Genomic DNA, 26,578 nt, shown 5'->3' with positions numbered 1-26,578 from the left:
GCATATTTACACAACATTGGTCGCCGGTACCCTTATCCCTCCACTATATATATATATATATATATATATATATAGCGTTTGCAAAGGTGCGGCACTCGTACCAAATAAACAGACTTCAAAAGCAAAGTAGCTATTGCATCAACGTTTCAATATTTATATATTGTCTTCAGGATCCTGAAGACAATATATAAATATTGAAACGTTGATGCAATAGCTACTTTGCTTTTGAAGTCTGTTTATTTGGTACGAGTGCCGCACCTTTGCAAACTCTATTTGTTCCCCCTGTGAGGGCACCGCCGCAGCTGCTGATCTAAGCATGGAGTGCCGGACCTGCGAATCCTATATATATATAGCCATATAAGCAGAGGCACTCAGCAGACTGGTAAGCAGAACGTACAGCCTTTATTACGGTCCTACGCCGTTTCGGGGTGATACCCCGTCTTCAGGGACAAGCAATACAAACAACATACAACAAACCACATCTAATATACCCTATCTAACAAGTGTTAACAATGTCTAACATCACTCACCTGTCCGGCACTGCCATTCCCGCCGCGTCCAGCCGCTAATCACGCGGGTCTCAGAACAGTGACGTCATCTGGCCGCGCCGGACTAGGAGAACCAATAGAAGGATGTGAAAAGGTGTTGCTAAGTGACGCCTATACACAAAAAAACAATAACAACAGTGCGTGTTAAAAGATCAGAGAGGATACATCCTAAATACCTCAATAATACAGAAGTTAAAAACATTGGGTGTCAGTTACTGATAGCGGAATATCAACTAAACTATTACTATTAATACATGCTATACTGGGTAGAATATAAATCACATTAAGCCCGCTATAGAACACAATTAGCGCTTCTGAATTGAACAATAATAAATAAAAAGAGATGCTTGTCTATGTGGATTATAGCTTGGGAATGAGCAGTGCAATGATATTATAGAAAACACTGTAGTCCCAGAGTTTCATTTAGACCCCCTGGGGATACTGTGTTTAGTACCTATATATATATCTCCAATGGTATCTGTAAATGAAGAGCATCTATATTTAGCAGATATTCTCATAGTTGATCTTTGCCATCTTTGGAAAGAGTAAGAGAAATCTAAATGAGAACATATTTTTAGACTACTATGTAGTTTTTGCAGATCTAAAACACGTGGGATCACCTTGTATAGCTTTCATATTATGGAACTCTTTTTTTGAAGAGGAATAAAGTGAGACTAGAGGGTAAATTTAATAAAGGCCGATTCTCTATTGATTTTAAATAAATATTGTGTTTCAGGCGCTAAAACACACATTTACAGTACTAACATTTGAAAATCAATATAGAAACTTTTGTCTGTTTATAAATGTGTTTTAGCCACTGAAATACAACATCAATTTAGATTGATTTCAAATCCGTAGAAATCAGCCTTAAGTGAATATACCCCTGTATCTACCTTTCACATTTTGGCCAACCAATAACTACTTTTGACCTGTTGTGTGCTCAGATTGAACAGGTGAGCCAGCTCTCTGCTCTTGTACAAGCACAGCTGGAGTACCACAAGCAAGCAGTGCAGATCTTACAGGAAGTCACTGTAAAACTTGAACACAGGTAAGCATTCTGTTACCTACATATGAATTTATATCTGGGTTTCATAGCTTGTTTTTGGGATATACTGTAGCATGGGAACATACTGTATGTAACATATATATAAATCTGTAGTTAAAATAACAAGCATAAAAGGACCTGTCACACCAGATCTCAATGCGTTTCAAATTATAAAAAAAATGTACAAAAATCATGTGTTGAGCTATTTAAAAAATGATGTGGTGCAACAAACAGTTTTGTCCATTTGTTGTGTCAAATTTTGTTTTGTACAAATATTGAAAGTAACAGATTTGCAAGTTGTATTTTCATAAGATAAATGCAACTCTCACTTTATTTATATCTGTCAAGACACTATTCTCTCTTATGCCATTTCATTACATTATATTATGTACACATAGGGTAATGTGACTTTTCTATTGTCAAGTCACATCTCGAAGCTTACGCCATCACGGGGCGCGAATGTACACACTTGTTCCTCCTGATGTAATCTTGGCACCTATGATAGTGATGTACAGTGCCAAGAATCACTTTCTTCCACCACTGCCCTTTATGTACTTAGTGGACCAGTCAGTGAGGGCTGGCATTATACCAATAGAAGAGCAATGGTCTTGATAACTGGGAGAGCAGCCGGAGAAGAGGAGTATACAGCCATGGGGACTTTTCTGGGGAAAGAACCTTCAAAACAGGGACTATACCTGGGAAACAGGCACATCTGAGACATCACTTGCCAATCACGCCAGGCCAGAAACCGCCATTCTCACTTTAATGCATCGATTGACTGGGGTATGAAATCCATTTTAACCCTTGTTTGGTTTGTGTATCTGTAAATGGGTGATGCTATTTGCTTAATCCTTAGCAGCATCATACTGTTTTGACTTTACGCCATCTTTTCTCAGAGAGGCAAAAGTGCATATGTGTGTGGGAGTGTGTGCGTAGGGGTAGAAAGACAGCTGTTCCCTCATAACTACACTAATACAAAAGGCTCAATCTGTGTTCTTAAATGAAGAGGTATACCAAATCTATTATGAGTCCATTTAATTTACAGTATAACTATATACCTATGCCCCAAAACATTCTATACAGAAGCTCACTTTTCTGGTATTAACCAAATGTATTTTACTACATAGCAGCCGAAAATCTGTGTTTTTTTTAAAGTCCGCAGACATAATATCAGGTAATCTTGTGATAACACGGCTCAACAGATTTACCCAGCCCCCTGCTCAGCCTGATACAATTTTATGATAAAAGGCCTGGAAAATGGTACAGCTACACAGCTTGATTGCATTCTGTTATAATACAACTCAGTGGAAGGTAACATACACTAATACAACTGCACAATTTGACAGAATGTTAAGATTGCAATGACTTGATAAAATGTCATAGTAACAAAACTTGAACTTAATGGAGCACTGTTATAGAAAAGCTGGATTGAAACGCTTCAACTGCAATTTTGAGCTTGTAAAAGTATATTTCTCTGACGTCCTAGTGGATGCTGGGAACTCCGTTAGGACCATGGGGAATAGACGGGCTCCGCAGGAGACTGGGCACTCTAAAAGAAAGATTAGGTACTATCTGGTGTGCACTGGCTCCTCCCTCTATGCCCCTCCTCCAGACCTCAGTTAGAATCTGTGCCCGGCCAGAGCTGGGTGCTCCTAGTGGGCTCTCCTGAGCTTGCTAGAAAAGAAAGTATTTGTTAGGTTTTTTATTTTCAGTGAGATCTGCTGGCAACAGACTCACTGCTACGTGGGACTGAGGGGAGAGAAGCAAACCTACCTGCTTGCAGCTAGCTTGTGCTTCTTAGGCTACTGGACACCATTAGCTCCAGATGGTTCAAACACAGGGCCTGACCTCGATCGTCCGTTCCCGGAGCCGCGCCGCTGTCCCCCTTGCAGAGCCAGAAGACAGAAGAGAAGCGATGAAATCGGCGGCAGAAGACTCCTGTCTTCATTAAGGTAGCGCACAGCACCGCAGCTGTGCGCCATTGATCCCACAGCACACCACACACTCCGGTCACTGTAGGGTGCAGGGCGCTGGGGGGGGGGCGCCCTGGGCAGCAATTATAATACCTTTTGGCACTTAAAATACACATAATACAGTCTGAAAACTGTATATGTGTAAAAAACCCCGACATTAAGTTACATAAAACGCGGGACAGAAGCCCGCCGCTGAGGGGGCGGGGCCTTCTTCCTCAGCACACCAGCGCCATTTTCCCTTCACAGCTCCGCTGGAAGCAGCTCCCCAGGCTCTCCCCTGCAGTATCCTGATACAAGAAGGGTAAAAAAGAGAGGGGGGGCACTTACATTTAGGCGCAAATAAGATATTTAAGCAGCTATTGGGTAAATCACTTTTTATAGTGTAAATCCCTGTGTTATATAGCGCTGTGGTGTGTGCTGGCATACTCTCTCTCTGTCTCCCCAAAGGACTTTGTGGGGTCCTGTCCTCAGTCTGAGCATTCCCTGTGTGTGTGCGGTGTGTCGGTACGGCTGTGTCGACATGTTTGATGAGGAGGGTTACGTGGAGGCGGAGCAGGGGCAGATAAGTGTGGTGTCGCCCCCGACGGGGCCGACACCTGATTGGATGGATATGTGGAAGGTCTTAACCGACAGTGTCAACTCCTTACATAAAAGGTTCGATGACGCAGCAGCCTTGGGACAGCCGGGGACTCAGCCCGCGCCTGCCCAGGCGACTCAGAAGCCGTCAGGGGCTCATAAACGCCCGCTAGCTCAGATGGTAGACACAGATGTCGACACGGAGTCTGACTCCAGTGTAGATGAGGATGAGACAAATGTACAGTCTACAAAAGCCATCCGATGCATGATTACTGCAATGAAAGATGTATTGCACATTTCTGACATTAACCCGGTTACCACCAAGAGGGGTATTATGTTTGGGGAGAAAAAGCAGCCAGTGACTTTTCCCCCATCTGATGAATTAAATGAATTGTGTGAAGAAGCGTGGAGTTCCCCTGATAAGAAACTAGTGATTTCTAAAAGGTTACTGATGGCGTACCCTTTCCCGCCAACGGATAGGTTACGTTGGGAAACATCCCCTAGGGTGGACAAGGCGCTAACACGCTTATTTAAAAGGGTGGCACTGCCGTCTCAGGATACGGCCGCCCTAAAGGAGCCTGCGGATAGAAAGCAGGAAGCTATCCTGAAGTCTGTGTATACACACTCTGGTACTCTACTGAGACCTGCTATTGCTTCAGCCTGGATGTGTAGTGCTGCAGCAGCATGGACTGATTCCCTGTCAGACAACATTGATTCCCTCGACAGGGATACTGTTTTGCTAACCCTCGAACATATAAAAGACGTCGTCTTATATATGCGGGATTCCCAGAAGGACATTTGCCTGCTGGCATCTAGAATTAATGCAATATCCATTTCTGCCAGGAGAGTATTATGGACTCAGCAGTGGACAGGTGATGCTGATTCTAAAAAACACATGGAGGTTTTGCCTTATAAGGGTTAGGAATTGTTTGGGGACGGTCTCTCGGACCTCGTATCCACAGCAACTGCTGGGAAGTCGACTTTTTTACCTCAGGTTCCCTCACAGCCTAAGAAAGCACCGTATTATCAAGTGCAGTCCTTTCGGCCTCAGAAAGGCAAGCGGGTCAGAGGAGCATCCTTTCTGGCCAGAGGCAAGGGTAGAGGAAAGAAGCTGCACCAGGCAGCCAGTTCCCAGGAACAAAAATCCTCCCCTGCTTCCACGAAGTCCACCGCATGACGTTGGGGCTCCACAGGCGGAGCCAGGTGCGGTGGGGGCGTGTCTCCGAAGCTTCAGCAACCAGTGGGTTTGCTTACAGGTGGATCTCTGGGCTGTACAAATTGTATCTCAGGGATACAAACTGGAGTTCGAGGCGACTCCCCCTCGCCGTTACCTCAAATCAGCCTTGCCAGCTGCTCCCAGGGAAAGGGAGGTAGTACTGGCGGCAATTCACAAGCTGTACCTCCAGCAGGTGATAATCAAGGTCCCCCTCCTTCAACAGGGAAGGGGTTACTATTCCACAATGTTTGTGGTACCGAAACCGGACGGTTCGGTGAGACCCATTCTGAATTTAAAATCCTTGAACACTTATATAAAGAAGTTCAAGTTCAAAATGGAATTGCTCAGGGCGGTTATTGCAAGCCTGGAAGAGGGGGATTTTATGGTGTCGCTGGACATCAAGGATGCTTACTTGCATGTCCCCATTTACCCACCTCACCAGGAATACCTCAGGTTTGTGGTACAGGACTGTCATTACCAATTCCAGACGTTACCGTTTGGTCTCTCCACGGCACAGAGAATATTTACCAAGGTAATGGCCGAAATGATGATACTCCTTCGGAAGAAGGGAGTTATAATTATCCCGTACTTGGACGATCTCCTCATAAAGGCGAGGTCCAGAGAGCAGTTGTTGGTCAGCGTAGCACTCTCTCAGGAAGTGTTGCAACAGCACGGCTGGATTCTGAATATCCCAAAGTCGCAGCTGATTCCTGCGACGCGTCTGCTTTTCCTGGGCATGTTTCTGGACACAGAACAGAAGAAGGTGTTTCTCCCGGTGGAGAAGGCCCAGGAATTGTCATCTCTGGTCAGGGACCTCCTGAAACCAAAACAGGTGTCGGTGCATCACTGCACGCGAGTCCTGGGAAAGATGGTGGCTTCTTACGAAGCAATTCCCTTCGGCAGGTTCCATGCAAGGATCTTTCAGTGGGATCTGTTGGACAAATGGTCCGGATCGCATCTTCAGATGCATCGGTTGATCACCCTGTCCCCAAGGGCCAGGGTGTCTCTGCTGTGGTGGCTGCAGAGTGCTCATCTTCTCGAGGGCCGCAGGTTCGGCATACAGGACTGGGTCCTGGTGACCACGGATGCAAGCCTCCGAGGATGGGGGGAAGTCACTCAGGGAAGAAACTTCCAAGGACAGTGGTCAAGTCTGGAGACTTCACTACACATAAATATACTGGAACTAAGGGCCATTTACAACGCCCTGAGTCAAGCAGAGCCCCTGCTTCAAAACCACCCAGTACTGATTCAGTCAGACAACATCACGGCGGTCGCCCATGTAAACCGCCAGGGCGGCACGAGAAGCAGGATGGCAATGGCTGAAGCCACAAGGATTCTTCGATGGGCGGAGAATCACGTGCTAGCACTGTCAGCAGTGTTCATTCCGGGAGTGGACAACTGGGAAGCAGACTTCCTCAGCAGGCACGACCTCCACCCGGGAGAGTGGGGACTTCATCAAGAAGTCTTCACACAGATTGTAAATCGCTGGGAACTGCCACGGGTGGACATGATGGCGTCCCGCCTCAACAAAAAGCTAAAAAAATATTGCGCCAGGTCAAGGGACCCTCAGGCGATAGCTGTGGACGCACTAGTGACACCGTGGGTGTACCAGTTGGTTTATGTGTTCCCTCTTCTTCCTCTCATACCCAAGGTACTGAGGATAGTAAGAAAGAGAGGAGTAAGAACTATACTCATCGTTCCGGATTGGCCAAGAAGAACTTGGTACCCAGAACTACAAGAAATGATCTCAGAGGACCCATGGCCTCTGCCTCTCAGACAGGACCTGTTACAGCAGGGGCCCTGTCTGTTCCAAGACTTACCGCGGCTGCGTTTGACGGCATGGCGGTTGAACGCCGGATCCTAACGGAAAAGGGCATTCCAGATGAAGTGATTCCTACGCTGATAAAAGCTAGGAAGGATGTGACAGCAAAGCATTATCACCGCATATGGCGAAAATATGTCGCTTGGTGTGAGGCCAGGAAGGCCCCAACAGAGGAATTCCAGCTGGATCCATTTCTGCACTTCCTACAGTCAGTGGTGACTATGGGCCTAAAATTGGGGTCCATAAAGGTCCAGATTTCGGCCCTATTTTCTTTCAAAAAGAACTGGCTTCACTGCCTGAAGTTCAGACGTTTGTAAAGGGAGTGCTGCATATTCAGCCCCCTTTTGTGCCTCCAGTGGCACCTTGGGATCTTAACGTTGTGTTGGATTTCCTGAAATCACACTGGTTTGAGCCACTTAGGACCGTGGAGCTAAAGTATCTCACGTGGACGGTGGTCATGCTGTTGGCCTTAGCTTCAGCTAGGCGTGTGTCAGAATTGGCGGCTTTGTCGTGTAAAAGCCCGTATCTGATCTTCCATATGGACAGGACAGAATTGAGGACTCGTCCCCAATTTCTGCCAAAGGTGGTATCAGCGTTTCATTTGAACCAACCTATTGTGGTGCCTGCGGCTACTCGGGACTTGGAGGATTCCAAGTTGCTGGACGTAGTCCGGGCTTTGAAAATTTATGTTTCCAGGACGGCTGGAGTCAGGAAAACTGACTCGCTATTTATCCTGCATGCACCCAACAAGCTGGGTGCTCCTGCTTCAAAGCAAACTATTGCTCGCTGGATCTGTTGCACGATTCAGCTGGCACATTCTGCGGCTGGACTGCCGCATCCTAAATCAGTAAAAGCCCATTCCACAAGGAAGGTGGGCTCTTCTTGGGCGGCTGCCCGAGGGGTCTCGGCTTTACAGCTTTCCCGAGCTGCTACTTGGTCGGGTTCAAACACATTTGCTAAATTCTACAAGTTTGATACCCTGGCTGAGGAGGACCTTGAGTTTGCTCATTCGGTGCTGCAGAGTCATCCGCACCCTCCCGCCCGTTAGGGAGCTTTGGTATAATCCCCATGGTCCTTACGGAGTTCCCAGCATGCACTAGGACGTCAGAGAAAATAAGAATTTACTCACCGGTAATTCTATTTCTCGTAGTCCGTAGTGGATGCTGGGCGCCCGTGCCAAGTGCGGACTCTCTGCAATGCATGTATATAGTTATTGCTTCACTAAAGGGTTATTGTTATGAGCCATCCGTAAAAGGAGGCTCAGTTGTTGTTCATACTGTTAACTGGGTATGGTTATCACAAGTTGTACAGTGTGATTGGTGTGGCTGGTATGAGTCTTACCCTGGATTCCAAATCCTTTCCTTGTTGTGTCAGCTCTTCCGGGCACAGTTTCCCTAACTGAGGTCTGGAGGAGGGGCATAGAGGGAGGAGCCAGTGCACACCAGATGGTACCTAATCTTTCTTTTAGAGTGCCCAGTCTCCTGCGGAGCCCGTCTATTCCCCATGGTCCTTACGGAGTTCCCAGCATCCACTACGGACTACGAGAAATAGAATTACCGGTGAGTAAATTCTTATTTAAACTATTAACATGCCATGCTATAATTATCTTATTGCACTTAATATCATACATAATTCAGCAACAATATCTAGTAGAAAGAAATTACTTTTCTTTCATTTTAACTCCTTTATTAGCAGAAAAATAGGCAAACACTCACCAAAGATCTTGCAACCAAGTTTTTCACCTGTTACAGTGAGGACATGATGGAGATAAGAAAATGAATTGGATAATGTTAAACTCGCAGTATTTTTACCAATATATAGATGTGTCCCCATACATCCAGCCTCAGTACGCCATGGACTGTGAGATGCCTGATAACATTAGGCCTCTTTTTTTGCCGATAATGCGTCTTATTCGCATACGCCTATATTCTGTGTGCAGCTGCGGATGTATCTGCATATGAATTTCCTGGAGAACACTGTAACATAGCATTTCGTATGCAGATACAGCCACAGTAACACACAGAATATAGGCATGCCACATATCATTTTAATCATCTGTGTGCTTGTGCGTCCTATTTGCATAGCGATGCAAATAAGACACATTTTTTGGGGGAAAATGCACAAAGACGCCCTGTGTTAGTAAACGCGCTCACAACTAGGCGCGACTAAAAGGGCTGTTTAATGTAACTGCAGCAACGATGAGAGAGGACATATCTGTACCCTCTCTCTATTTGTTATCACCCCAAAAGTGAGGGCTCTGCATTGTTTGCTTCTCCCTGTGCTCTATGAATTTAATTGCCTCATAACTTTTTTCTCTGCTCTGTAGAGAGTTCACTTTAATGCCACCTGTTTGAAGCTGGGCACATTGCTCTAATAGACCTATCCTCCTCATTGAGGCACTGCCTTGCCCCACAATTCACTGTATTTCCACAATTTTCTTCAGTTATGTACCTGCAAAATCCTGTTGCTTTTACCTTTAAACCCAGATATTCTGTTCATGCATATCCAACTATGTATACTGAATGTTTAAGCACAATCTCGGTCTTCTGTATTCTTAGTTTTTCCTAACAGAAGTCCATTAACAAATCTGTCACTGGTTCTTTCATTTTGAACATGTTTTCTATGTGTACTGTATATGTGTGTGTGTATATTATATAATATATAAATAATAGTAATACACACACACACACAAATAAAATTTCCTTTACTAGGTTTGCAATCAGTGGCGCCTCCAGAGGTGGGTCTGCAGTCCAAAATTCAAATAGGAGAGCCACACCTGCTGCCACCAATGGTCATTCCAAACTGAGGGGGCCTATTTACTAAGCTTTGGATGGAGATAAAGTGGACGGAGAGAAAGTACCAGCCAATCGGCTCCTAACTGTCATTTTTCAAACCCAACTTGTGACATGGCAGTTAGGAGCTGATTGGCTGGTCATTCATCTCGGTCTACTTTATCTAAATCCACGGCTTAGTAAGTAGACCCCTGAGTCACTGGCAGTTGGTGTGTCTCTCCAACTTAAACTTTGGACTGTGCTGCAGCCCCACCTCAGAGCTGCAACTGTTTACAATATATACACATACTGCTTATAACAATGAGTATTTAACACTGACATCTATGTCAGAAATGCGAGGTAGGGATGGTGTTATTACAATGTGGTCTGCAGCATTGCTGCCTGTGCAATGCTGCAATTTACCTAGTTGCGCTGCAGGGGTTGGGGCAAGAATGACCCAGAACGGGAAGGGAGATCTACTCTAAGAAGGGTCTGGGAGACCTCTCCAAAATTATTGAATCTCCTAGACATTCCCGGGGAGTGACATCTATATCAATATAATAAATATAAGTACTGATAAAAATAATAGCATCCTTGTCAGCACGCACATTGGACCTTATGTGCACAGTGAACCTGCCAATCTAACATTCCAGAGGGAAAAAAATATATAGTCTAGGGGGTCTATTCATGAAGCAGTGAAATGTGTGGAGAAGTGAGCCAGTGGAGAAGTTGCCTGTGGCAACCAATCAGCATTGAAATAATATTTATAATTTGCATACTATAAAATTATACAGAGCAGCTGTATAATTTTATAGTAGTCCAGTGGCTCACTTCTCCACTCTTTTCACTGCTTCATGAATTGACCTGTTACATGTGGGCATGAGGGAGTCTCTTCTATCACTTGAGATACCATTTGAAGGGGATGGGGAAGAAAGTCTGCAAAAGCCATGGAGAAAATGGGGCAAGGAAGAGAGACATTGAGATCAGGACAGAAAGACACGAGAGAGGGGAAGGAAGGGAGAAAGACAGAAAAAACATGAAAAACTTCGACAACAGCTAGTATATTTTACAGATCTAGGACGGGATATACTAAGCATCGCATTTGCGATGCAGTACATCCTGCCTCTTAACCGATATATACTGGCGGTAATAATGCCAGTATGTACCTAGAAATACACAAAGGACAACTCTCCTGATAAGAGTTGTCCTTTGTGATAGAAGGTCTTCCAAATTTATGACCCTGGAGCAGGGGCGGATTGTGATCGAAAACCAGCCCGGGAAATTTATGGAAGCAGCCCTAATAGGGGATGGGGTCTGTTGAGGGGTTGGAGTCTGTGAAGTTGGCAGGATCACTGCTCAGAAGGCCTGGCTACATGCAGGGATGGAAAGTGCATGCCGAAGACGCGCAGCAAAATTTTAGGTGCGTGGCTTTATGGGGAAGAGGCGTGACCACACAATAGTGCCAATTCACATTACACCACACAGTAGTGTCGCTTATACACAGTGCACCAGGTAGAACCTCCTATGCACACTGCGCCAGGTAGAGCATGTTATACATATTGCGCCAGATAGAGCACATTCTGCACTTTGCGCCAGGCAGAGCACATTATACACATTGCACCAGGCAGAGCACATTATACACTTTGTGCCAGGTAGAGCACTTTATACACTTTGCGCCAGGCAGAGCACATTATACACATTGCACCAGGTAAAGCACATTATACACTTTGCACCAGGCAGAGCACTTTATACACTTTGCGCCAGGCAGAGCACATTATACACATTGCACCAGGTAAAGCACATTATACACTTTGCACCAGGCAGAGCACATTATACACATTGCACCAGGTAAAGCACATTATACACTTTGCACCAGGCAGAGCACATTATACACTTTGAACCAGGCAGAGCACATTATACACATTGGATCAGGTAAAGATCATTATGCACATTGCACCAGGTAAAACACATTATACACATTGCACCAGGTAAAGCACATTCTACATATTGCACCAGGCAGACCATGTTATACACATTACTCCAGGTAGATCACGACACAGACTCACAGATGCTGACACACTGATGCTAACAGACACTGATTTACTGACGCTGGCTCACAAACTGATGCTGATGCACTGACGCTGACACACAGACACTGGCACACAGACAGATGCTGACACATTGTTGCTTGACACACAGATGCTGACACACTGACGATGACACACACACAAACATAACATAGACAGATGCTGACACACGGATACACTGATCTTTTCAATTTCCCACGATGTGTGTCCCTTGTCTCCATGCATGCAGCCGCCGCGTGAGATTAGATGCTGTCAGATTCAATGCACATAAGTAGCCGACATACAACCGGTAAATACCCCCACCCCGCAGTATAAAGCCACCAGCAGCCCCCCTCTCACCCCCCACTCTCTCCCGGTTCCGGTATGAATGGTCGACCATGTTATGGTCGAAAGTCCATTAGGTCGACCACTATTGGTTGACATGGTCGACATGGACACATGATCGACACATGAAAAAGGTCGACACATGAAAGGTCGACACATGAAAAGGTCGACATGAGTTTTTTTACTTTTTTTGTGTCGTTTTTAGCGTAATGTGACTGGGAACCCCAATTAGTGCACCGCGTCCCCTCGCATGGCTCGCTTCGCTCGCCATGCTTCGGGCATGGTGCCTTCGCTCTGCTACCGCTTCGCTCGGCACAGATTACCGTTCCAATCGTAGTCCACGTGGATCGAAAAGTATGGAAAAGTTCCTCAAAAGAAAAAAAAGTAAAAAAACTCATGTCGACATTTTAATGTGTTGACCTTTCATGTGTCGACCATTTCCATGTGTCGACCATGTGTCCATGTCGACCAATAGTGGTCGACCTAATGACTGTCGACCATAACATGGTCGACCACGTGAACGGATACCCTCTCCCCCCCAGTACAGTATGTGGCAACGTCCCTCTCTTCCCCCAGCAGCCTCCAGCAAACCTGCCATCTCTGTCCCCCGCAGCACCTGGCATCACCCCTCTCTCTCCCCCCATCAGCGGCTCTCTTCCCCCACAGTGGCTGGCAACCCTCCCCCCCTCTCACCACCTCACAGTGGCTCTCTCTCCCTCCACAGCCGCTGGCATCCACTTTCTCTGTCTCTCCACCTCCCCAGTCAGCACGTGACAGCAACCCTCTCCCCTCCCCTCAGCAGCTCTCTCCCTCCGCAGTGGCAACACCCCCTCTCGCCCCCAGCAGCAGCTCTCTGTCCGCATCAGCCAGCAATCTTCCCCCTCTCACCGCCTCGCAGCGGATCTCTCCCTCCGCAGTGGCCAGCAACCACCTTCCCTCTCTCTTTCTCCCCTCTGCAGCGGCTGATGGGTCCTAGAGCCCGCTGGTTTCCACGGTGCTGGAGGGAGGGCTGGGGCACCATTTATGATTCGGCCCAGTGCAGGGGGAGCACGGCCAGTACTGAATGGATAGGGCCTGGCCCACCGGCAATCTGTCCCGGCATCCCTCCGCACCAATCCGCCGCTGCCCTGGAGTCCTTCTGCGCATGCACAGAGTGACCTGGCGGCCGTTGGGGGCGCTGGGAGTAATTGGATCCCGTTCAGCGGGAACTGCGAAGAGAAGCGCAGATGGCGTTACTCACCAGGTCCAAGCTCAGGTATTGCATTCCTGATCTTTGTACACATGGGAAATGTGGACAGATTCTAAAAAACACATTTTCCCTAGTACATCCTGCCCCTATTATATTACATTTCCTCTTGCAGATATTATATGGTGTTGGAAAGCTATTTATGATGTCATTTTGTTATGATGAGTATCATTGGTAAGCTTAGTGTTTATTAAAGGAAAAAGTACCATTGTGTTCCATTTGTCAAAGTCATATTAATATTTTGAAATATTTAAAATGAATTGAATTTTGTAGAATCAGAGATGCTTCAAATCAACCAAGACGAGAATATCAGCCCAAACCACGTATGAGCTTGGAACTTTCACTGGCCACTGATAACCCTCAACATAATGGAGGGATCTCTCTTGCTGGGACTCCCAAACCATCAGGTACATTCATGACACTGTCACATTTGTATGTTGTCTTAGATGACTTGATATTACATTTACTTTACATTACTTTACACATAAGGGTGCCTAAAGTTTTATATATGGGGACTGCAGGTCTGAAATGGGACAGGCCAGAGAGCCGCAAACTTCCAAACTGTTTCCTAAGCAAGCAGTGTACCTTTAGGTGAGATTTCAGAATGTTAGTTGCCAGCTCCAAAATTACAGAAACTAAGCAGAAGGACAGTACTGTACACTGCACAAAAAGTGATATATGCAAATGTGACTGTGTTGTGCTTCGCAGTGGGGGCATTTACTTTTTACATAGAATATTACATAAATTCAGTTGTTTTAATAATTAGCAGTAAACACTGTAACAAACCTGCAACAACAGGTATTATTGGGCACACTGGAGGCAGAAATATTTTCAACACTGCAATTCAAATGTAAATAAACATAAATGTTCATAATGTAAATATATATATATATATATATATATATTATACAAACAGAAAATTCATCACTCAGTTATCTTCACAACATCAATAAATAAATGGTGGGGGTTTAGTTAGTGAATTGACCAATGCACGGAAGTCTGCAAACCGCTCGCCAAGGTACCCCACCTTCTTGCAGGTCCTGCACTATCACAGAGTCTTAAAAATTAAAACCTGGCAACTGTATCACACATAATATAACTGCAAATATGCCCACTAGGTTTAATGTGTACCTGCCACATACCTTATGGCTTTTAAAGGTACACTAGTCACCCGACACTGGCTGATAAATTACTAAGGAACAGCTGACACAGGTTTAGACTAAATGAGTTTACATAGGGGGCATGAAAAAGCTTGTGGCCACAATTAATAAGAGTTAACCAAAGATTAACCCTGCAATATACAAACCAATATAAAACCACAGCACTCGCCACCCCAGAAGCGGGGTGCAATGTCTGCACTCACTACTCATAAGGTGGGGTGCATGTAGCCCATGGCCACCTACTTATAAATATACAAACAGAAAGTTCAGAACTCACCAAAGCAAGCTCGCTTATTTTCACAACATCAATAAATGATGGGGGTTTAGTTAGTGAATTGGCCAATGCACGGAAGCCTGCAAACCGCTCGCCAAGGTACCCCACCTTCTTGCAGGTCCTACACTATCACAGAGTCTTAAAAATTAAAACCTGGCAACTGTATCACAAATAATATAACTGCAAATATGCCCACTTGGTTTAATGTGTACCTGCCACATACCTTATGGCTTTTAAAGGTACACTAGTCACCTGCACTGGCTGATAAATTACTAAGGAACAGCTGACACAGGTTTAGAACAAATGAGTTTACATAGGGGGCATGAAAAAGCTTGTGGCCACAATTAATAAGAGTTAACCAAAGATTAACCCTGCAATATACAAACCAATATAAAACCACAGCACTCGCCATCCCAGAAGCGGGATGCAATGTCTGCACTCACCACTCATAGGGTGGGGTGCATGTAGCCCATGGCCACCTACTTAAATATATACAAACAGAAAATTCAGCACACACCATAGCAAGCTCACTTATCCTACAACATCTTTTTCAACATATTTGCAGTTATATTATGTGTGATACAGTTGCCAGGTTTTCATTTTTAAGACTTTGTGATAGTGTAGGACCTGCAAGAAGATGGGGTACCTTGGCGAGCGGTTTACAGGCTTCCGTGCATTGGCCAATTCACTAACTAAACCCCCATCATTTATTTATTGATGTTGTAAGGATAAGTGAGCTTGCTATGGTGAGTGCTGAATTTTCTGTTTGTATATACTTAAGTAGGTGGCCATGGGCTACATACACCCCACCCTATGAGTGGTGAATGCAGACATTGCACCCCGCTTCTGGGGTGGCAAGTGCTGTGGTTTTATATTTGCTTGTTTGTGTGTGTGTGTATATATATATATATATATATATATATATATATATATATATATATATAGTCCAGCATGTCAGGCGGCACTCTGTGTACTTAATATAAATGACCAATGATGCCGGTGCCCTCCATAGGGAAGAAGGACAAATCCCCTTCCAAATGCACAACCACAATCAGGCGGCACTCACGGCAAAGAAAAGAAGCAGATGCCTTGCAGAGCTATCAACGTTTCAATGTATAAGCACATACATTTTCATCAGGACGATGAAAATGTATGTGCTTATACATTGAAACGTTGACAGCTCTGCAAGGCGTCTGCTTCTTTTCTTTGCCGTGAGTGCCGCCTGATTGTGGTTGTGTGTGTGTGTGTATATATATATATATATATATATATACACACAAGGGAAGTCCCACACTCTCACCCAACACAGATAGCGGCTGGGGTGCCAATCAAAGCCTGTCCCAATCAAGAGTCAGACTTATAGTACAATACAGAGTTCCTCCACATACGGTGGAAGAACGATAGCACTCTCCAGACTTGCGTAATTAGTATAAACACCAAATTTAATCAAGGAATTGGTTCCATCAAACTTCAAGTCACAAAAATTGGAAAGGGCTCACCAACGTTTCGGTCCCATGATAGGACCTTTCTCAAGGTAGTTTGCCAGTCAACATAGAGTCCAGTACAACAGCGGCATTATCAGCAGCACATAATGGGAACCAGAAAATTTGTGTTCAAAGTAGACGTTTCAGGGCGTACGCCCCGTCCTCCGTACAATACAAGATCACAATACATACAGAAAGTTACCTCTAAATACCTGTTCAGGTCCCCATGATCCTCACCGCCGCACACCTGGTTCCCGTTTCCGCCCGCTGCGCCGCTGTCCACTTCCTCTCCTGATGTCACTGTTGCCATGACTATGCAATGTATGCGTGTCACCGGCTCCACTGCCCGGAAGAAGAGGGCTCCGGGCGCATCCAGTCAAGGCGGGGATACACTCAGTGTTTGCGGGTCGGTCACAATCAGACCTGTAGTGAACATACAATGCACTTAAAACAAAACACCAATAGTGTAACAACATTTACAACATTCAGCACAGATGACAACCTATTAAAATGTAAAATAGCTATATGTAGGGGCGTGTCATCTATATGGGATGTCTCAAACTTAGGAGAAAACACTAATTATTCCTTTTAAATTGAACACCTGATGACCCAAATACAAAGATATTGAAAAATCTACCCCATAAGGGCCTTCATGCCCAAACAGATACCATCTTATAGCCCATCATATTCTAACCAGACAGGAACACGTTGTTGATGGCCTTTAACCACCATCAGATGATGCGTGTGGCACGGATCACTAGTAATGGCGTAAAAGTACCAGCTTTACTTGACAAAATGATTGCTAAATTTGAGAGTCAGGGATATGGTAGGCAACTATTACAAGTCCAGAAGCAGCGGGTATTAAAGATGTCCAGAGCAGATTTGTTGAAGTCCATAAATAGAAAGGACAAGGATATTCTTCCGTGGACTAGTGACTACACAGTAGCCAGTCTGATTATCCGCAGGGCAACGAAGGCCCTCTGGCCAATAGTGGCATCAGACCCTGACTTACCAGTGTTTAAGAAAACCAGGCCCATAGCAGCTTTCAGCGTGGGAGTAACCTTAGGGACGACTTGGCAAAACTGACATAACGGGGATGGGGACCGTAGCAATCCCGAATGTGCATTACAAAGCACCTGGATGCTACAGGTGCCCTAAGTGTGCCACATGTAAACATATGGTGGCATGCAAAGAATTTAAACATCCACACACTGACAAAAGGTATACCGTCAGACATGTTACATGCAGCACGGCCTGTGTAGTTTACGTGATAGTCTGTCCATGCGGTTTATATTACATTGGCCAGACTACACGTAAATTTAATGTAAGGATGGCAGCTCATAGATTGGCCATTAAATTAATTCTTGAGGGTAAAGATGTTGACCAGCCTGTGGCGCGCCACTTTAAAGTGACCAGCCTGTGGCGCGTCACTTTAAAGTGGCCAGCCACACTCTGAGTGGCCTAAAAGATTTTTGTGTAGATCATGTGCCACTCACTCTAAGAGGTGATGATAGGGCGAAGGCACTGCTGGAAAAAGAGTCCAGGTGGATTATGAGATTAAATACTTTCACTCCACAGGGATTGAATGATAAATTCACCTGGAATGTGCTATAAAAGTCCTGGAGTTAGGTATTCTAAATGGAATCTTCTTATTAGAACTCAGTAACGGGGTGTCAATATGTCCCCGTAAATTGGGATCCCAAATGTATGGTTAGAATATGATGGGATATAAGGTGGTATCTGTTTGGTCATGAAGGCCCTTATGGGGTAGATTTTTCAATATCTTTGTATTTGAGTCATCAGGTGTTCAATTTAAAAGGAATAATTTGTGTTTTCTACTAAGTTTGAGACATCCCATATAGATGACACGCCCCTACATATAGCTATTTTACAGTTTCATAGATTGTCATCTGTGCTGAATGTTGTAAATGTTGTTACACTATTGGTGTTTCGTTTTAAGTGCATTGTATGTTCACTACAGGTCTGATTGTGACCGACCCGCAAACACTGAGTGTATCCCTGCCTTGACTGGATGCACCCGGAGCCCTCTTCTTCCGGACAGTGGAGCCGGTGACATGCATACATTGCGTAGTCATGGCAACAGTGACGTCAGGAGAGGAAGTGACAGCGGCGCAGCGGCTGGCAACGGGAACCAGGTGTGCGGTGGTGAGGATAACGGGGACCTGCACAGGTATTTATAGGTAACTTTCAGTATGTATTGTGATCCTTGTATGTACTAAGGATGGGGCAAACGCTCCAAAATGTCTACTTTGAATACAAGTGATTTCTGCTATATAACAGTCTCCAGTGCCGTGTTTATGGATATATATACAGTATATTATATATGTATATATAATATCCTGTGCCTATCTGAGAGGTACAGGCATCAACATTTTCTAACGCACTTACAGTATTTATCACTTTGGAAATACACTAATCTTCAAATTTAAAATATTTAGCTAAATATTATATTTTATTGTGTTTTTGTACCTTTTTATTTACTTAAATGTTAGGTTTTAATCAGTAAGGAGATTCTCTTTGTATTATCACTTAAAACTATATGGGGGATATTCAATTGTTTGAAAAGTCAGTTGGGTGTCTGTTTCATCCTGTCTATTAGATAGGAAAAAAACAATCTAATAGACAGAAAAAAAACAGACACCCAACTGACTTTCCAAACATTTGAATTCCCCCATATATCTGGTTTTATATATTATTCTTCGGTCAAGAGTAACTCCTAGAGATATTCACGCTTTCTTGTTGTATGATACCTGTGTATGTATTTGTAATTACAAATTTTAGCACCCGGGGTAAGACGAGAAACCAACATTCCATAGCCATCAGATGTAACCAAATTGACTTAAAATATTAAATATCCTGATCTACCATTCAGCATTACTCTGTGGGCAGTTACCCCTCTTGTTTTGTGGACATTTAATTGTGCTGTTTATTTGTTTGTAATACAGGTGCTCCCATGGATCAGCCATGTTGTCGGGCACTCTATGACTTTGATCCAGAAAATGAAGGGGAGCTTGGATTCAAAGAAGGTGACATCATCACTCTTACCAATCAGATTGATGAAAATTGGTATGAAGGAATGCTCCATGGCCAGTCGGGCTTCTTTCCCATCAATTATGTTGATATTCTGGTCCCGCTGCCCCACTAAGCTGTCCGACATAAACAATTATTCAGTTTGTACCACTGTTTTTAAATGCTGCTTACTCCAGATCACAAGTACAAGTGCAGTGGTTATAAATCCGTTACATTCCATAATCATTTATATTTTTTCTTTCATTCTTTTTTGTTTATATGTGTTCTACTTCTGTTATTGTATTTCTTTTACGGTCTTAGTGTCCTTTATAATGAATGCAGGTTTAAAAAGTACTTGTCGTGGCATCCTTGCTTCTACATGGATACAGTTCACCGTAGTCTTAAAATGCCCAAGCGATATTGTTATTTTTATGCTAACTTCGCTCTTACGATGTTTTTCCAGAAATAAATGTTTACAGAGCAGAAACTGTGCTGTGGCCACAATACAGAGTTGTTTGCTTGACTTTATTCATTAAATTCTATTCTCCAATATTGTAAAAAACAAAAAAACTATTGTTAGACAGCCTTCCATTGTCCCCATTGTATGGGGACTTAATGAAAGTTGCTGTGGTTTATTTCAATATAAAATGTCGGTTTTATCATTCAAATTATTTCTTCATCACATTTTTACAAGCTGTAATAGCAATTCTTTTTCTGCTGCATGTACAAACGCAACAAACAATATTTTCCTATTTTAGTAGTCTGAATGTCCATTACAAGGTATACTGTAGGAATTAATCGATCCCGGATGAAGTGGGACCGAAGAAGGTTCTCTGTTAAGATATTTTTATTTCCTGCTTTAATATAGTCAATATTTTTAGGTTTTTCCTATGGTTGTAAAATAGTTCATCACATCATGACGGTTTGCTTTGTGGGATTGTGTGCTCCCTTCTATAAATAATATGGATATTAGAAGTCACTTTGGGGTACTATGATCATTTAATGGTCCAGCGCTACAGCTGGAGTACTGTAATGTATATGGTAGGGATCGCTGAGCTGACATGTTAATATGGATTGGGATATATTCATGTATTAGCATTATATTTGCAATATATCTAAAACACATATATAATAATAAGTGTTTAACACTGTTTCCTGTAATTGTATCAGGTCAGTGTGTCTCAAAAATCATAATAAATATGGAAACATAGCTGCATTCCTTACACTTTTTCAAACAAATAAATAAATTGGGATAAATTAAGATCTACTGTACTACACCAAACCTTGCGAGACCATCCCAGACTCTTCCAGTAACAGCTGCATTAATCGGAATGCTCTGATAAATCAGACACCCTTCAGAATCCTAGGCACGGTCCTGCCAAAATCTGCTGTATTGGGACATCTATAACTGCCCTATTGCTTTTTATATCAAGACAGACAATTTGGATTATACTGTAGATCTTATTCTCTTTAAGGGAGCAGATTTATACTATTGACGTTTTTAGGCATACAATGCCTTAAATCCTAACATATTCACCTGCCATACCTCTTTACATAAAAGATTCTGTACCTTGACAAGTCCTGGCAAAGGGCAAATTGTGTTCCATTATGTTTGTTAGATATGTCTTCCTCCTACTAAACTAGTTTTAACATGATAACAAAAAGTGTAGGTTCATTGTGCAGAAAAAACAGCCATTCAGCCTATGCTGATTTTCAGGCATATAACGCCATACATTTAAGAGTGGAACATTGATAACAAAATAAGATCTGCCTCAATCCACCTGACCGCAGCTGCATTTGCTTGAGGCCATGCCTATTTCATTCTCTGTACCAGGAAATACCACTTAAACAAAGAGTATGCTCAGGGGCCCCATAGCAGCGTTTCCATACCATTCCTCCACCGTGCACTCCTCAGTGTAAGGTGGGCGCTTACTAGTGGTGGATCCAGGGTAGGCGATGAGGGCACCTTAACACACAGTCACAGCCATGCTCACAAGCTGCAGCTACCTGAGCCATGGCTAGCCGGCTACATAGTCAGCTAAATGAAATAATTGTTCCACTAAAATTGTACCTTAAAGGCAGATTTATTGTAAATTATAGCCTCCTTAAATACCATTTTATGTCAGTGACCATTAGGATTAGGGAGATTATATAATTTAAAAAAACTATATATTTTGTTTAGTTTATAATACTTATGCTAATCACCATTCATTTTATATGAGCTGCATATCAACTTAACAAACACAGTGCAAGCATTAGATCATTTACAATCTTAATGGTTAAGTGGCAAAATAATTAGGATATATTATGAATAATAAAACTGATATAGTCTCCCGAATCCTAATTGTACATAAAATAATGTGGTATTTAAGAAGGTTGTAGTTCATAATAAAATAAGCCTAGTATCATGGCTCTTGCAGGAGCCATGGTGAGTGGGTAATTTGTAGTCAAACAGCCTATATGTGGCTGACTCCAGCACGTGACTGTGTTACACCACCACCACCCCTTCTCCTCCTCTATAGCTCCCAAGCAGCCCCCTGTGGATCTGTCCCTGTCACAGCCTGCTCCATCTCTCAGTATTCATTTAAAGATGCTGGGAGGAGATGTGGTCATGTTTGTCCATCCCTAGTTCATTGCCACACCTCCTCCCAGTAATAGTGAGGTCGGAGAGATGAAACAAGCAAGGAGAAGCAGCGGCAGTGTAATTGGGTACAGAGGGAGGGCCGGATCCTGGAGGCGGCCAGGTCCTATAGCAGTCATAAAATCCCTGCTCTTTCTATGGCTATGCCCTTGAGAATTGCCTGCACATTTTTATTTTATTTTGTTTTCATTTGTTTATGAAAAAGTTTGTTTATGATTTGGAGGTACTTTATTCATTGCTTTGTTTCCCATTAGAGTCTACATGTAAATGTTTTCTCACATACCATGTGCATTGTTTTTATTATATCAATACAGGTTGAGTCTCCATTATCCAAAATGCTTGGGACCAGAGGTATTTTGGGTATCGGATTATTTTGGAATAATTGCATACCATAATGAGATATCATGGTGATGGGACCTAAGTCTAAGCACAGAAGGCATTTATGTTTCATATACACCTTATACACACAGCCTGAAGGTCATTTTAGCCAATATTTTTAATAACTTTGTGCATTAAACAAAGTGTGTGTACATTCACACAATTCATTAATGTTTCATATACACCTTATACACACAGCCTGAAGGTCATTTAATACAATATTTTTAATAACTTTGTGTATTAAACAAAGTTTGTGTACATTGAGCCATCAGAAAACAAAGGTTTCACTATCCTCAGTCTCACTCAGAAAATTCCGTATTTCCGAATATTTGGATATGGGATACTCAACCTGTATTTGACAGAGTTGGAATTTGAATTAAAAAAGATGCAATGTTCACAACATAAAAATGTATTTACCACATTTTGCATAAATTCTAAAATAGCGACTTGGTAAATAAGCAGGGTCTATTTTTCTAGACTGCACCTTTTATAGAGTTGATTTTACATTTTTATTTCTGCAGACTTTCAACTGGCATCTAAACTCACTGCTTTATAATGCCACAACTATACCAGTCTGCCACTCGGAGTACAGTATAACAGGCTGTTACACCTGAGTACAGTATAACAGGCTGTTATACCCGACTGCAGCATAACAGGCTGTTACACCCGAGTACAGTATAACAGGCTGTTATCCCCGACTGCAGCATAATGTTACACCCAGTACAGTATAACAGGCTGTTACACCCGACTGCAGCATAACAGGCTGTTACACCCGACTGCAGCATAACAGGCTGTTACACCCGACGGCAGCATAACAGGCTGTTACACCCGACTGCAGCATAACAGGCTGTTACACCCGAGTACAGTATAACAGGCTGTTACACCCGAGTACAGTATAACAGGCTGTTTCACCCGACTGCAGCATAACAGGCTGTTACACCCGACGGCAGCATAACAGGCTATTACACCCTACTGCAGCATAACAGGCTGTTACACCCGACGGCAGCATAACGGGCTGTTACACCCGACGGCAGCATAACGGGCTGTTACACCCGAGGGCAGGATAACGGGCTGTTACACCCGAGGGCAGCATAACGGGCTGTTACACCCGAGGGCAGCATAACGGGCTGTTACACCCGAGGGCAGCATAACAGGCTGTTATACCTCAGCATTTGGATTTTTATATTTACTGTGATCTGTAAATTTATAGTTCTATTTATTACAATAGCGTTTCCATTTTTAGAAATTTTTATTTTCATTTATTATTTTCCCCCCGTTATTATTCCCTAGCTGCACATTTAATCATTATAGGTCAGTAGATACACATAAAACCTTAATAAACATATACCCCTTTCAGATCACCTAAATAACCCGGCTCTTTCCCGGGTTGCTGCTGAGTCGACCCGGGTAGAGGTGCGGTGTGAATGTGCCAGGTTCAATATCCCGGGTCGTCCAACCCGGTATTTGTTCCCGGGTTAAAAGCAGGGCTGTACACGTGTCGGACCCGTGTTATTTTGCTCTAAAAAGGTACAGTCCCGGGATATTCGACCCGGCTCTGAAGCAATAGCGCTGATTGGCTGTTTGTAGTCAGCTGAGGTTTGTTTACAGTACTGCACTGCGAGCACACGTGTCTTAAAGCAATCTGCACAGCTCAGCACTCGTTAGGACCAGTTCAGCACTTCTTGGACCTCATTAACAATGTCAAACTGGGGTGATGATGAAGTCAGGGAGTTGCTGCGGATCAGGGGTGAGGAGGAAATCCATTGGCAGATAACGGGTACAGTCAGGGATGCGATAACATATCACAGCATCATTAAAATGCTTGTGGCATCAGGCTTTATTAGGTCCCAACAGCAGGTGGTCAATAAGTTGAATGGGCAAAAACTGGGAACCAATCAAGTCCTTTGAAAATGACATCACACTGGTTTTAACATGGGTGACTCGGGCTGAGCAAAAAGGCACCAACACTGCAATAACCCGGGAATAACCCAGATCAATATTGTGATGTGAAGTTCTCTTACCCAGGTCGGAGCCGGGTTGGAGCCGTGTTCAAGTCCCGGATCTGACCCGGGTTTGCGATGTGAAAGGGGTATTAACATCACTGTGGTCACTTGCCTTTACATAGGGACGCAGGAGTAACCTCATGTTAAATATTATTATAAACAGTTGCATATATAGTGTCAGCATATTCCCTTGCACTTTACAATTGGAAACAAAATGGTAAGAAAACATGCAGGGTGAAGAATTAGACTGCTCTGATTTAGAATTCTGCTTCTCACCAACAACTGCCTTGTGGCACAGCCTTTTGCACTGATTCATTTCAACCAGTCTTTCTTCATCGGGCCAGGGAAATGTATTGGAAAGCCAAATTATGTTTTGCTCTGTTTTAACTCCTAATTTAACATTTTTTAATTGATGTCAGCAGATTATTTATTGTAGATTCTGAAAGTATGTAATCACAATTCACCAGGTTCATCTTCCTAAATAGTTAATTTAGCAAATTTGTTCTTTATATTTAACTGTATAGATGCCTGACAGCAGATGTGTACTGTGAAGTATAGTGTGTATAAGATTTTCTGTGGCTTCTCCGGTAATAGTTTTGTCTTTTGAAAACACAGAGGACTGTTTCCCTTACTGCATAGTATAATAGACTTAAGCTGCAAGCATGACTGGCTCTATCAGCCAATGATGCAGTTTACTATGCATTGTGTGCTGCAGTACAGTACCTCTTACTTGTAATGAACTGTAAGCAATATTATACTGCATACTTGTAATCTTCACAAATACAAGTTTATCAGAAATACAAATACAAGTTTATTTTTAATTTGTTAGTTTGTTTTTTGTTTGTTTTTAAGGAAACACAAATTGTAACGGTCATGGTTTCCAAAACAGGACAGAATTTTTTTTTATATATTTTTCACTTTTCACAAATCAGAAATTGTTTATAATTCACACTGTTTCTTCTATGTAAATAATTCCAAAATGGTAGAAGTAGCAGTCGGTGAAGGCAAGACAGTGATAAATAACTATCATTACAATGCAATTTCCCATCTTATCACCTAAAGCAGTGGTTCTCAAACTCTGTCCTCAGGACCCCATACAGCTCACGTTTTGCAGGTAACCCAGCAGGTGCACAGGTGTACTTATTACTCCCTGACCCATTTTAAAAGATCCACAGGTGGAGCTAATTATTTCACTAGTGATTCTGTGAGGAGATGCACTGTGTGGGGTTCTGAGGACCGAGTTTAAGAACCTGTAACCTAAAGCAGTACTTATAGTAGCTTTCACCTAACAAATGAACCCTCTAAATAGGTCAGCAATTTCTTACAGGACCATATAAGTACAGTAGCTTATGTTAAACATATTTTTGGTGCATGTATTCTGCCCTCAGTGAGGACAATAATTAAACAAGATGTATGTGCTGGGCAATTAAGACTTGTGACTGTATTTTTAAAAGCTAAATCATCACTTTGGTTTTGGTTGTTTCCTTCACCCTTATTTTGTGTGTACAGTGCTGTGCCTAGCATTATTATTTTGTAACAAATGTCGCAGTCCTTAGAGTTGGGCTATTCAGAGTTCTATTTATCTAAAGTGTACAGATTGTCTTTTTTTTTTTTTTTTTTGGGGGGGGGGGGACTAAATGTGCTGCTTCGGATGTGCCACTTCAGTACTGGTTTGATTAACATGAAGGCAAAGTTTACTGCTTCATGTGTTAACTACAGTATATCACGGAAAGCATTTACATTGAACAATAAACTGTGCTAAAAATATTTCTGTATGTGTCCGTTCTGTTACATTAAACACTACTAAGCCCAAAATGAAAACCATAAAGATAAAGGACATGTTACTGTTCTCATGACATTCCAATGATGCTGTAAAAGTGAATTCTTATCCACCCAATCGTTACATACAGTATACATATATATAATACACACACACACACACACACACAAACACACAGCAATAGAATGGAGTCGTACTCAGAGACTTTGTAGTATGTTAA

General features: G+C 43.1%; 1 protein-coding gene across 3 annotated transcripts in view; it reads left to right on the top strand.

Moving 5' to 3' along the window:
- The window catches only part of SH3GL2 (SH3 domain containing GRB2 like 2, endophilin A1), a 291,337-nt gene extending 264,992 nt beyond the window's left edge, over window positions 1-26,345 (top strand). For all 3 annotated transcript variants that reach the window (XM_063914183.1, XM_063914182.1, XM_063914184.1), the window contains exons 7-9: window positions 1,493-1,596; window positions 13,882-14,015; window positions 19,493-26,345. In XM_063914183.1, the coding sequence (XP_063770253.1) occupies window positions 1,493-1,596; window positions 13,882-14,015; window positions 19,493-19,692 (438 nt within the window). In that variant the 3' untranslated portion in view covers window positions 19,693-26,345. The remainder of the gene's footprint in view (window positions 1-1,492; window positions 1,597-13,881; window positions 14,016-19,492) is intronic.
- Window positions 26,346-26,578: the final 233 nt, after the last annotated feature.

Source organism: Pseudophryne corroboree, chromosome 1 (assembly GCF_028390025.1).
Source record: "Pseudophryne corroboree isolate aPseCor3 chromosome 1, aPseCor3.hap2, whole genome shotgun sequence".
NCBI lineage: Eukaryota > Metazoa > Chordata > Amphibia > Anura > Myobatrachidae > Pseudophryne > Pseudophryne corroboree.
Note: the sequence above shows the minus strand (reverse complement) of the source record. Positions and strands in the feature narration are given on the sequence as shown.